General features: G+C 39.9%; 1 protein-coding gene across 4 annotated transcripts in view; it reads right to left on the bottom strand.

The window, feature by feature from the left end:
* Positions 1 to 3,180: 3,180 nt before the first annotated feature.
* The window catches only part of C13H9orf85 (chromosome 13 C9orf85 homolog), a 74,005-nt gene continuing 63,240 nt past the window's right edge, over positions 3,181 to 13,945 (bottom strand). For 2 of the 4 annotated variants that reach the window (XR_008668487.2, XM_031014757.3), the window contains one exon: positions 3,181 to 6,583. Coding sequence is in view for 3 of the 4 variants with exons in the window: in XM_031014757.3 (XP_030870617.1) it covers position 6,583 (1 nt within the window). In the remaining variant the exon portion in view is untranslated. Of the gene's footprint in view, positions 6,584 to 8,890; positions 9,177 to 11,996; positions 12,350 to 13,945 lie in introns of those variants that run through there. The other 2 variants (XM_055350788.2, XM_055350787.2) reach the window with 2 other exon arrangements.

Raw genomic sequence — 13,945 nt, 5'->3', positions numbered from 1 at the left:
GATCTTCCAATGCCTTGCCCTCTTCCTGCTCTTTATCTCATGCCCACACAGTGATAATGTGAATAACCATGATGCTGCCCTATGACAGGGGTTATCTGTGTCGCATTTACCACTGACAAGTAAGTAAATGCGCTATCCAAACCAAGATTCCCAATCTGAGTGTCTTTCTCCTGGGGCCACCTGTAGTAGCAATTTCTATGTCAGTCAAGATCCCACAGAGGCTGGATGCAGTGGCTCAAACCTGTAATCCCAGCATTTTGGGAGGCCGAGACAGGTGGATCACGACGTCAGGAGTTCAAGACCAGCCTGGCTAAGATGGTGAAACCCCATCTGTACTAAAGATACAAAAATTTGCCAGGCATGGTGGCAGGCACCTGTAATCCCAGCTACTTGGGAGGCTGAGGAAAGAGAATTGCTTGAACTCAAGTGGCAGAGGTTACAGTGAGCCAAGATCGTGCCACTGCACTCCAGCCTGGGCAACAGAGTGAGACTCCATCAAAAAAAAAAAAAAAAGAAAAGAAAAGAAAAGAAAGGCCAGGCGTGGTGGCTCACGCCTGTAATCCCAGCACTTTGGGAGGCTGAGGTGGGCGGATCACAAGGTCAGGAGATCGAGACCATCCTGGCCAACATGTTGAAACACTGTCTCTACTAAAAATACAAAATTAGCTGGGCATGGTGATGCATGTCTGTAATTCCAGCTACTTGGGAGGCTGAGGCAGGAGAATTGCTTGAACCAGGGAGTTGGAGGTTGCAGTGAGCTGAGATCACGACACTGCACTCCATCCTGGTAACAGAGCGAGACTCCATCTCAAAAAAAGAAAAAAGAAAAAAAAAATTCCAGAAAGAAATAGATGACATACTCTGGATAGCTTAAAGAGAGTTTAATAAAGGCACTATTTACAAGGATATGAGTAGGGCATAGGGAATTCGCTAAGCATGGTACAGTACCCTGGGGCTAGTAACAGCATGGCACCATTACCACTCAGCATTAATATTAAAATAAAGATCATAAGATTGATAGAACAGACTCTTTGTGGCAATAAGATACCAAATTATAAACAGGACCTAGGCTATGCCAGGCAAGCGTTAAGTCATGCACTCCTACACTTAAAGGATAAACTGTGCTCTAACTGCCACAAGGGTTTTCTTTTTCTCTAGCAGCTAAACAAATGCTAGTCTTGAGATAAGCAATAGTAAAAAAAAGTTGCAGCTCATGCCAACCGTGACTAACTGAACCCCTGTTGCACCAGCCACAACTATAGCCTTGATTGGACAAGAGACTGGTTTCAGTAACTTTCCCCTGATAAGACCACCGATTATGGACTGGTTCTGGCTGGTTTACGGAGGTTGTGCATTTATGTGCGTTCATGTCCTGAAAAGACCTTCTGATGTACAGGACCTAATTTTTAAATGTTACGTATAGGGCCTAACATTTAAATGTTTAAGTCTCCACCCCAAAGTGAACATGGGTTGTACATAACATGCATGCTTGTTCAATATGCATGCGTCAGGACCACCTTCATGAATATTTATAATCCTCCTGTAACCTGTTGAATATGTATGTTTAGCCAACCCATTCATCATAAAGCTCTTACCCTAACCCCTCCTCCTTCGAAGTGCCTGTCTCTGGTCTTGCCTGGAGGCTGTGCTTCCCAGCCTGCAGGATGCCACCTTGCAAGCTATAACTCCTTATAAGAAATAAAGTCTCCTCACCTTTCCAAACTTGTAGATTAGTGATTTTTTTTAAGTTAACAGGTGGCATGTGCCTGTGGTCTCAGCTACTCATGGAGGCTGAGGTGGGAGGATCCCTTGAGCCCACAAATTAGGAGTTCAAGTCCAGCCTGGGCAACATAGCAAAACCCCATCTCTTAAAAAACCTTTTTTTATCTAAAAAAAAAAAAAAAAATAGCTGCCCTACGTGTTCTACCCAACTCCAACAGAATGACATCAAAGTAACTGGAACATAATGGCACAGAGCACAGCATTTCAAAAGACGGTATCAGGTAAAACTGACAGCATTTAATACAGTCCCAGCTGAACAAAGATTTCGGCTCTCTTTGAATGATTTCATAGGTAGACATCAGCCAGTCCAGCCCGTGTTTTTGATGAACAGTGCTTAAGATGTGCTCCCTGAAGTGAGATCACCCAGCCTGTGGCTTTAAAGTGATAGCTGAGTGATGGATGGTAATTTCCCATCTATTATGATAAGACTCCCTTTCCAAAGGATTTTTCTGCATTCTGCTAAGTGACTCTGGTTTTCATTTCCCTAACACATTTTTCTTCCCTGAATGCCTTTCTGATATGCCTTGTTTAAATAGTCAGTGGCTTATTGAAATTTGCAGGGACTTGTTTCTGCCTGCTACAGAATGATTTTTTTTTTTAATGTCACCTTGATTTGTTAGGATGCATTTGACCTCCTGTCACTGACAGGAGAAGGGGTGAGGTCTTCTTCTGCAGACAGTAAAGAGCAGGCAGTTTTATTTCTTAGATCCTTTTACAAGATTTGAGGAGTAAGGAAGAGACAGCAGATGGTTTTGAAGAGATTCAATCACCCATGGGTACTGCTGCAGAATGTGGGTCCTGCAGGCACGCAAATATTCAAAACAAACTAAACCTTTAAATAAATAGAGACCATGCCATTACCTTCTCAATTTGGGACCATAGACATTGATATATACATTTTAACTTAATATCAACATGAAATCAAAGTGCTATGTTCATCTTTTAGTGACCACAGATGGTACAAATACCAAGGTAGATGCCAAATATACCAAGCAATGGTGGGCTGGGGTACCGGTTACTCCACCTGAGGATTACATTTTATTTTTTGTAAATCTTTACTACTAACAAGTAATGCATATACAGTAAAGTGTGCAAATTTAAGAGTATGGCTCAGTGTATATATATATTTATGTGCAGTGTGTGTATATGTACTTAACTATCATCAGATCGAGAAGCAGAACATTTCTAGCACTCTGGAAGGTTCCCTTGTGCTCTCTTCTAATTATTACCACCCTACCCTCAAGGGTAATCACTATCCTGACCTCAATCACCATAGATGAGTTTTACCTGTGTTTGATTTTCACTTAAAGGAATGATAAGGTATTACTTCTTTTGTGTCCAGTTCTTTCTGGTTCATTATGTTGTGAGATTCAGCCGTGTTATAATGCGCATCACTAGTTTATTTCTTTTTATTGCTAAAGAGTATTTTATTGTAAATATATATCACAATTCTTTATTCTTTCTGTCATTTATGGGCATTTAATTTCTTTGAATAAATTTAACAAGTTGCAAATGAATATTTAGCAAATTGCACTCAGATTAAAATAACAAAATAATCTCTTATCAGAAGCTAAGAAATACATTTTCCTCCTCCTCATCCATATCCAGAGACGGTTCTGAAAATGCCTTTTCTTCTCTATTATAGCAACACCTAGTGGCTTGAGAAGGCCAGGTCTAGAGGTATGCATTTACGGCTGGGAAACACTGACCTTTAGTTTTGAAGACCTCAGATAGCACCTAGACGTCGGCTATAACCACATAACAATGGTCCCCATCTGAAACCACTTAAGTCAGAATCTTTGGAGGAAGAGGCCAGGATTGGTAGGTTATAAAAGTTGCCCAGATGATTTTAATGTGCAGCCAAGGCTAAGAGCTACTTATCTAGACCAGTGGTTTGCAAACTTTTGTCAAATAATCAGAATCGCGTTTCAAACACAGATTGCTGGGCCCCGCCCACAGAGTATGTTTCAGTAGGTCTAGGGCAGAGCCCAAGAATTTGCATTTCTAACAAGTTTCCCAGGTAATATTGATGCTGCTAGTCCAGAAACCACATGATAAGAACCACTGATCTAGACTAAGTCTGTTATTTAACGCAAGAAAAAAACTGCAGGCCAGACAGTTGAAGCAATTTGCTGGAGTCATGGAGTCAGGTAGTGACAAAGTTGTAACTAGAACAAAGGCCTCACAATTACTTTCCTCTCATCAGATATATCTAAGCTTGGATACTGCTGAATGTTATGCCATTTGAAGCTATGTTAACAGATCACTCCCCCGCAATAAAAATGTAAAACAAATAGATGTTTGGAGAGGTGGGTGAGCTAACTCTTTTCCATAAATGTATTTGCAAAAACGTAAACATCCTGAGAAAGCGGAAGCAGAACACATACACGAGGACCAGTACTTGATGAGGACAAGAGAGATGGGAAACAGGCTGTGGAATTCCTTTCGGCACCCTGAATGTTAACCCCTGCTCAGGAAAGGGTGCATCTGTCTTCATCATGCCTCTCTCTCCTCCCCTCCTCCAGCCACCTCCCAAAGGCAGAGCTGCCGCAACATGCCTGGCCCATGTGGTGGCAAGTCACCCAGTCAGGAGACACCCTGGCCAGTAGTTTATCTCTTTCTTCCACATCTCTCCTATAACACAAGATTTACTGTGTTGCTATATTTTCCCATGACTCCTAAATCTCACTCACACTTGCCCCTTACAATAAGATTTTCCCAAATATGGCTGGCTTGTCTCCAACAGTTGTGGCCCACATCTGCCAGTTAGACAGCCCTGTGCCTGAGTCTGTAGCGCAACAGCTGTGGGGCTGGGTGTGAGCCTGTCCTCCAAGCTATGCTAAGCATGCTGTAATGGCACAATACCCTGGCAGCTTGGACCTTTGCCTGCTGAGCCATTTTGGCCTGCCTTAGTGGCTCCTTGAACTGTATCAGGGTGTCACATGGCAGGAGAGCTTTGCCCGTGGAGCTGGGGAATCTGTATTTTAAATACATGTTACAGGTGATTCTAAAGTACACTTCTGGGAAGTGTGGACATTTTCAGCTCAGGATTTAAGAAGGAACTGATTTATTCTACCAATGGGAACAGAGAAGAGAGAAAGGAAACTGCATCAACCAGAGATTGCAGGTGCAGAGCATTCTCATGTAAGATATTTAAAAAACTGTTTTCTGCAGAAAAAAATTGATGAAGATTAATTTTTGAATAAGGACATATGCAAAGACTTAAGGACTGTCTGCTATGGAATAAAAGGCAGCCAGTCTAGCGGTGGACAAGAGCAACTTGAGGGGGAAGAAACCCCAAACAGAACAAAACAAAGAGGGTCTAGAATATACCAAAACAATCTCTGCAACTACAGTGGTTACATCAACAGTTTCTTAGGAAAAATCGGGCTAATACCAAAATTCACATTTTGGCTTTGATGGTTTGCTGTATAAACAGTTTTCATCATTAAAAGAAGGTCCAGTTATTCTTTTTTTCTTTCACAAAGTCCCTGATTGAATCACCTCCTCCTTCCAGCATGTTTGTTTATTTACATACATACAGAGACACAAGTACATACATACATATATCCTATTACTGGCATCTCACTTTGACTTAAAGATGATGAAAGCCATTTCAGTCACTATCTTAGGGGATGCCACTTCCCTTACCTCCCCTGTCACGTTGGACATACCCACAATAGACCCAATACAGAAGAAAACAAAAATTCTTAGAAGTTCATACTGACTTACCTACTGAGGCAATGTACCAGAGATTATGTGTTCTTTACATGCCTTCCAATTCTAAAAATCTATAAGAAATCACAACTGCACACACAACAGGTGCTCTACAGTTTTGTAAATGATGCAGTATGTGCCCAGGCGTGGCAGCAGATAGTCTTTCAGGCTTCAGGAGTCCAAACCTCTGTCAATACCAGGATTATTATCCACACCGTTAGTTTCTTAACGTGAAGGATATCTTAAAATTGATGTATAACACATTACAGACTGTGAGAAAATATTTCCAAATTATATCTGATAAAGGACTTGTATCTAGAATATATATAAAAGACTCATAACTCAATGGTAAGAAAACAACCCAATTTTTAAAATGGGCAACACATCTGAATAGACATTTCACCAGTGAAGATATAGGATTGGCTAATAAACACATGAAAAGATGTTCAGTCGGCTGGGTGCGGTGGCTCACGCCTGTAAGCCCAGCACTTTGGGAGGCCTAGGGGGGCGGATCACAAGGTCAGTAGGTGGAGACCATCCTGGCCAACATTGTGAAAACCTGTTTCTACTAAAAATACAAAAATTAGCTGGGCATGGTGGTGTGTGCCTGTAATCCCAGCTACTCGGGAGGCTGAGGCAGGAGAATCACTTGAACCTAGGAGGCAGAGGTTGCATTGAGCTGAAATGGCACCACTGCACTCCAGCCCGGGCTATAGAGCAAGACTCCATCTCAAAAAACAAGGAAAAAAAAAAAAAAAAGAAAAGATGCTCAGTCAACATCATGAGTCATTAGAAATATACAAATTAGGCCAGGCATGATGGCTCACACCTGTAATTCCAGCACTTTGGGAGGTTGAGGCAGGCAGATCATGAGGTCAGGAGTTCGAGACCGGCCTGGCCAACATAGTGAAACCCCATCTCTAATAAAAATACAAAGATTAGCCGGGCATGGTGGTGTGCGCCTGTAGTCCCAGCTACTCGAGAGGCTGAGGCAGGAGAATCACTTGAACCAGGGAGGCGGAGGTTGTGGTGAGCCAAGATCCTGCCACTGCACTCCAGCCTGGGCAACAGAGGGAGACCCCATCTGAAAAAAAAAAAAAAAAAGAAATATACAAATTAAAACCACAGTGAGACTTCACACACACTAGAATGACAATAAATCAAAATGCACTGACAATTACAAGTGTTGGCGAGGATCTGGAGCCTCCTCAGTGTGGAGTCCTCACAAAGCTCTAAGATTGTAAAAGGGTGCAGATATTACCACAAGTTTGGTGGTTCCTTAAAAACTAAATATGAATTTACCACACAATCCAGCAATCTAATCTCCCTCTTAGGTACATATATCCAAGAAAAATGAAAACATATGTCCACACAAAGAGTTTGCATGCAAATGTTCACAACAGTATCATTCATAATAGCCCAAAGTGGAAACAATCCAAATTTGAAGGGGTAAACAAAATTAGTATGTCCATACAATGGAATGCTATTCAGAAAAAAAAAAATGATGAACTATCAGTACATGTTTTAACATGGCTCTACCTCAAAAATGTCATGTAAGGTGAATGGAGCTAGACTCAAAGACTACATATTTTATGATGTCATTTATATGAAAGGTTCATAAAAGGCAATTTTATGGACACACAAAAGATTAAGTTGCTTGGGGCTGGGGAGTGGGAATGGGGAGTGGCTACAAATGAGCATGAGGGATCATTTTGGGATGATGGAAATGTTCTAAAACTGGATTGTGATGATAAATGCACAATGCTTGTATATTTACCAAATCATTAAATTATATACTTAAAATTGGTGAGTCTTATGCATGTAAATTATGCCTCGATAAAGCATTTTAAAAATATAGAGACAATTATCACTATGAAAAAAGCTTTCATACAATTTAACTGACTTTACAGCACAATGAAGGCTGGTATTTTTATCAGTAATTCCCAACCATTTCCAGGCCAAGAATTCCTTTTTAACAGCAAAAAAGTCACAGCCCCACAATAGTTAAATTGAACCTTAAGCATAAATTGAGGAAATACATAATTTCAGGAATACCATGATAATTTTAATTGAATTTGGACTTAACTAATCACATCTACTACATATAAAAATAGAATATAAATAGCAAGATATAGTAGTCAGTCTACTAACAATGTTAAGTGCAGATATAGAATCACCAGCTCCTCCATACAGGTGGGGTCTCACTCAAGGGACAGTGACCCCTGAGTTGAAACTCCTTCTAAAGCTTCCATCTCCTTAATGCAGCAGTGAACCAAGAAAAGCAAAATTGCTGCTTTAAGTTCAATTCCATGATGTTTTTAGTCATCTCTGCAATTAGTTTACAGCTGGGAAGAACATGATTTATTTTTTGGACTAGAAGCATGTCCCACGTGTGGGCAAAATTTACTTGAGAAGTGGATCATAGAAAAAGAGGATGCTGTATGACTGGAAAAATATACAAAGGTTGACTGGTTAGATGCTGGTCCAAACATACTATGGAGCTGTTTTGTGGATTCCTGATTTGTCTCTAATCTATCCCCTAGAGCCCATTTCAGTTGTACCTGCTTGTGTAACCACATAGCTACAATGCAAACTTTATATCAAATGTTCATGACCCTGCAGAGACAGCCTGGCCCCTCACTGTGGCTTGCTTCCTCTGGGATTTTCATTTTCTGTTGGATATCCTCTCACATTTAAGGACAGTAGTATAGCATCATTAAGCATTTCCAGCATTACCAGTTGAGGATTTCCCACACATAAATCACTTAATAGGATCTGAAATGTACTATTTCCATGGCCAAGAAAGGGATTCCAAAATTGTTTCCAAATTATTTATGAAACACTTGTTTGTTTCAGTAAGTCTTGTTTTTGTCACTGTCCACTGGCAGCCACTCACACTGCACCTGCCTTGTGTCAGCTGGCAGCCACAAGTGTTGCAGAGATGAGAAACATAGGAGAAACTTATTTTTAAACAGTGTGTAACTGTTTAGTTACACTTCTAAATAGTGAGCTCAGAATGTTTTTGGGTGAAGTATATAATATACTATTCTCCCTGTGTTTCCAGATTACTCATTATCTGTTTTTCCAGAGTCACAATTGGACCTATTGCTTTAAATTTAGAGTACTTAGCCAGAAAACATATTGAGTACAGTACACTGTTTGGAAGTGTAAATAATATAGTTTTAAAAATCAATTTATCTTATGTTTCCTGACTTTGCGGACATGTTGTAATATCCTCTGCTAAGGGATGTCAGTTTTGTCCTGTTCTAGACCATCTTTTCTAACCTCAGCTGGTCACGGCAATTTCCCCAGGGCCAATTCATTTCCTGTTTCAGTTATTTAGGTCATTGTTCCCATGTTATGATTTTTCTTCATAATGGCAAAATAAATAAATAACTCTTAGAGATTAAAGAAAAAATATAGGCCGGGTGTAATGGCTCACACCTGTAATCCCAGCACTTTGGAAGGCTGAGATGGGCATATCACTTGCAGTCAGGAGTTCGAGACCAGCCTGGCCAACATGGTGAAACCCTGTCTCTACTAAAAGTACAAAAATTAGCCGGGCATGGTGGCACGCACCTGTGATCCTAGCTACTCTGAAGGCTGAGGCAGGAGAATCACTTGAACCCGGGAGGTGGAGGTTGCAGCGAGCCGAGATTGTGCCACTGCACTCTAGCCTGGGTGACAGAGTGAGACTCCGTCTCAAAAAAAAAAAAAAAAAAAAGAAAAAAGAAAAAGAATTTGTCACAATAAATTTGTAACTATATTAAACAAGTAAAAATAAAAAGTGGAATACATAAGGTCATACTGAATTATGCTAAAAATGTATTTGTAATTTAAAATGCAAATTTAGAATTTGAATAAAAGTTCAGTGTAATGGAGTATGTTTTTCTAATTCACTATTTTTAGTTCAATTTTGTAATTTTAAAATATCAATTTTTTGATCACTTGATTTACTCAAGTTCCTTGGTGTGTGTGTGATATCAATTACAGTTAGCAATAGTTATAGTTTTGACAAAGAAATAATGGACAGTTTATAAAGTTGTTACTGTCAATATTTTTTCTAAAGCTTGCTATTGCACTCACACATTTATGGGTGGTATTATTTAAGGGTCTATAACTCAACAAGTATTAAAAACTGTGAATAGCAAGCCTGACTTTCCTGTATAAATGTTTTCATTGGAGGGGTTTGCTTCTGCCCTTTCAGTGTAATAGGAATTCCGTCTCCAGGTTTCTTTCTTTTACCTCCATCCAAGAGTTTCAAGCTTACCTGCTTCCTACGCCCATAAAACCCCCTAGGATGATTTGAAAGGAATGTCTCAACCAAAAAGTATCAAGTAATATTTATAAACATCATGAAAAGAGTACCTACTATGATAAGTGTTTTCTACATATTTAATACTCACAATAAGTTTACACTGTAGAAATCACAGCCCTCATTTTTCAAAGAAAGGCACACACAACATAACGTCACGAAGGTAAAGAAATGAGAACAGGGTCACAGCGGTGAGATTCAGATCATTCTGCCTCAGAGTGGTTTTAGCTAATACTCGTTTAAATCAAGATTTATGTTGTTTCATTTTAAGGCATGGATTTCACAACAATACATTACTACTAATTTATTTTTAAAAGTGTTATTACTTTTTAATTGAGGTAAAACTGATGTAAAACTAAATAAGCAAAAAAATTTTTTTTTTCTTGAGACGGAGTCTCGCTCTGTCGCCAGGCTGGAGTGCAGCGATGCAACCTCAGATCACTGCAACTTCCGCCTCCTGGGTTCAAGCAATTCTCCTGCCTCAGCCTCCCGAGTAGCTGGGACTACAGGCACGTGCCACCATGCCCAGCTAATTTTCGTATTTTTAGTAGAGATAGGGTTTCACCATGTTGGCCAGGAAGGTCTAGATCTCTTGACCTCGTGACCCACCAACCTTGGCCTCCCAAAGTGCTGGGATTATAGGCCTGCACCACCATGCCCAGTCAAAATAAACAAATTTTAAGTGCTGAATTTTATATTTCTGTACCTGTGTAGCTACCACCTGGATCAAGATACAGATGATTCCAGCATTCCAGAAGTTCCCCTCTTATACACATTCCCAGTCGATACCACCTCCCCAAAGATAACCACTATTCTGATGTCTATCACCATAAGTTACTTAAAACGATTTCTGAACTTTGCATAATGCGGCCCATAAAGTATATAATATCTTGTGTCTGGATTCTTTTGCTCAAGGCATCTGTAAAAAAAACTATATTTTTAAAAATGTTAGTTACAACTTATGTTTAATTCAAAGACATTTGATCTACTTTAAAAATGAAAAAAAGTGACTGGGCGCAGTGGCTCATGCCTGTAATCTCAGCACTTTGGGAGGCTGAGGCAGGCAAATCACCTAAGGTCAGGAGTTTGAGACCAGCCTGGCCAACACTGCAAAACTCTGTCTCCATAAAAAATACAAAAATTAGCTGGGCATGGTGGCGGGCACCTGTAATCCCAGCTACTCGGGAGGCTGAGGCCAGAGAATCTCTTGAAACTGGGAGGCAGAGATTTCAGTGAGCTGAGATCGTGCCACTGCACTCCAGCCTGGGTGACACAGTGAGACTCCGTCTCAAAAAATTAAAAAGTTCATTTAAAATATTTAAATGATTTACATATAAATGTTTAATATTAAAATTTAATCCACATACTTCAAATTAACATTGCTAGAGGTTATAGAAATGTTTAAACCAAGTTTTGATGAAATACTGTACCACTTGTACCACTTAAAGGTGCAACCACATTAAAGTTTCATGCATGAGATTTGGAAAGGTATGATTTTTTTCAGTAGGTATGATGATTGACAAAATTGTGGGACTCACTAGCATAGAGATGAGTAAGCAATTCTAACCCCCTAGATTCCATCAGCGTAGCCAGTAAAAATTGTGGAAAGTGGTCCTGTAACATTCAGTATTGCTGACAAATCTGAATAATACGACAGAAAAAAATTCTATGCCACAATTACAGGGCAATCATTCAATACAGGATTAATGTTACAAGGAAAGGAAAAGACCTAGAAAGAGGGGTAAAAGGAAGGGACAAAGATGTGTTAAAGGTTAATATTGTTATACATTTCACTTAAGACAAAAAGTTTAGGATCATGGAATATTTATAACTTTGCATAAATGTGACATCTATCAGTTTTAATTTTACTTATAAATGTATAATGTGTATAAGATCTATCTTACATAAGATTTAGGTCTTACATATATAATCTTGTATACATGGTATATCAATTCTTCTTTTGCAGAATGTAATCAAACAACCAAATTGATAAGCCTTCATTACTAATGAATCATTTTTTGATACACTGATCTTTCTCTTTTTGCCATAGCACGTAAGTGCTATAAAATAGGGTTATAAAACTTGCTGAGGTATCAGCTGGGAATGCATTTGACTGAAAGTAACAGAATTTCTAATTAGCAACAGCTTATGCATTAAATGTCTAATGAGACATGTAATTAACTTTTTTTTTTTTACAACAAAAGAAACTTTATTTAAAAACTTTTTTTTACAGATATGGGTGCTTGAAAAAGCTCTGGACATGTAATTATCTTACAAGAATTCTAGAGGCGGGTGAGCCCAGGGCTCGTTAGTTCAGCAGCTTCACAATGTCAGGGCTCTGGATCACTGTCTCTGCAGCTCGTTTGGTATCCCTATCATGGCTGCAAGCTCTAGACATCATGTTTCCTCACAATCATATTCAGGTAGAAACAGCCTGTTAGAAAAGTGCTTTCTTCTCGTCAGTGAGGTAAGTCTTTCCCAGATTGTCTCAGCAGATTCCCCTCATATGCTGGATACTCCTAGTTGCAAGAGAGGCTGTGAAAGAGAAAACGTGACAACGGGGATACTATATTCTAGTATGTAGAGAAGTAAATAGGCATGGGAATGGCTTTTTGCCATATGCAGCTAATTGTTATTTGTTACAGTTGATGATCAGAATCACCTGAGGAGTTGGAAAAAAAAATCCTGGGCTATATTCCAGACCAAATGAACCACAATATCCCAGGAATAAGAATTTTCTTTTTTTTTTTTTTTGAGATGTAGTCTCGCTCTGTCGCCCAGGCTGGAGTCCAGTGGCGCGATCTCGGCTCACTGTAAGCTCCGCCTCCCGGGTTCATGCCATTCTCCTGCCTCAGCCTCGCAAGTAGCTGGGACTACAGACGCTCGCGACCACGCCCGGCTAATTTTTTGTATTTTTAGTAGAGACGGGGTTTCACCACGTTAGCCAGGATGGTCTCGATCTCCTGACCTCGTGATCCACCCGCCTCGGCCTCCCAAAGTACTGGGATTACAGGCATGAGCCACCGTGCCCGGCCAATAATTTTCTTAAAAGCTCCTCATGTAAGTTTTATGATCAGAGCTTTGGCACTTCTATAATAAAGCACTGTAATATTTCAGAATGTGTGAATGCAGTCTTGATATCCTCCTGCCAGATATCAAGGTGCAACAAATCAATGCACTACATTAAAGTGATTCATTTCATTAAAACAAAACAAAGCCTTCATCTCATTTCTGTATGTTATGATACAAACAGCTTTTGGACTAGAAGGGTTAATTCCTAAAAATATATGTAAAGGAACTAAATATAATAAAGTCTGCTTAAAATACAAAACAATCTTTCTTAGCACTAAGGAATGAAATGCAGCTATTAATATATGTCACTAGGTGATGCTCTTTGTTAAATTTTTTTCCTGGTAAAGTCATCTGAGGAATTAGTATTCATTCACATGGGAAAGAATTTATGGTAGGTCCAATAAGACTTTAGTTGGCTCCTTAATCACAAAAGTTAAATAGTCCAGAAAATAAGTTTATATGCAAAAAAGGAAAGCCACACAAATTTATGGGCAGAAAATTTATTTCTTTTGAGACAGAGTTTCACTCTTGTTCCCCAGGCTGGAGTGCAATAGTGCTATCTTGGCTCACCACAACCTCTGCCTCTTGGGTTCAAGTGATTCTCCTGCCTCAGCCTCCGGACTAGCTGGGATTACAGGGATGCGCCACCAGGCCTGGCTAATTTTGTGTTTTTAGTAGAGATGGGGTTTCTCTGTGTTGGTCAGGCTGGTCTCGAACTCCCGACCTCAGGTGATCCGTCCGCCTTGGCCTCCAAAAGTGCTAGGATTACAGGCGTGAGCCAACGCGCCCAGCGGGACAGAACATTTCAGTCAGGCTATATGTTTAGAATACTGAGACTTTCAAATTGTGAAGATAGTATTTCTATTCATTTTTGTCTCCACTTTCTTTTTTTTTTTGAGATGGAGTCTTGCTCTTGTCACCCAGGCTGGAGTGCAATGGCGCGATCTTGGCTCACTGCAACCTTTGCTTACCAGGTTCAAGCGATTCTCCTGCCTCAGCCTCCCGAGTAGCTGGGATTGCAGGCACCTGCTACCACACCCGGCTAGTTTTTGTTATTTT

Source organism: Gorilla gorilla, chromosome 13 (assembly GCF_029281585.2).
Source record: "Gorilla gorilla gorilla isolate KB3781 chromosome 13, NHGRI_mGorGor1-v2.1_pri, whole genome shotgun sequence".
NCBI lineage: Eukaryota > Metazoa > Chordata > Mammalia > Primates > Hominidae > Gorilla > Gorilla gorilla.
The sequence above is the reverse complement of the archived record's forward strand: the minus strand, read 5'-3'. Positions and strand labels throughout refer to the sequence as shown.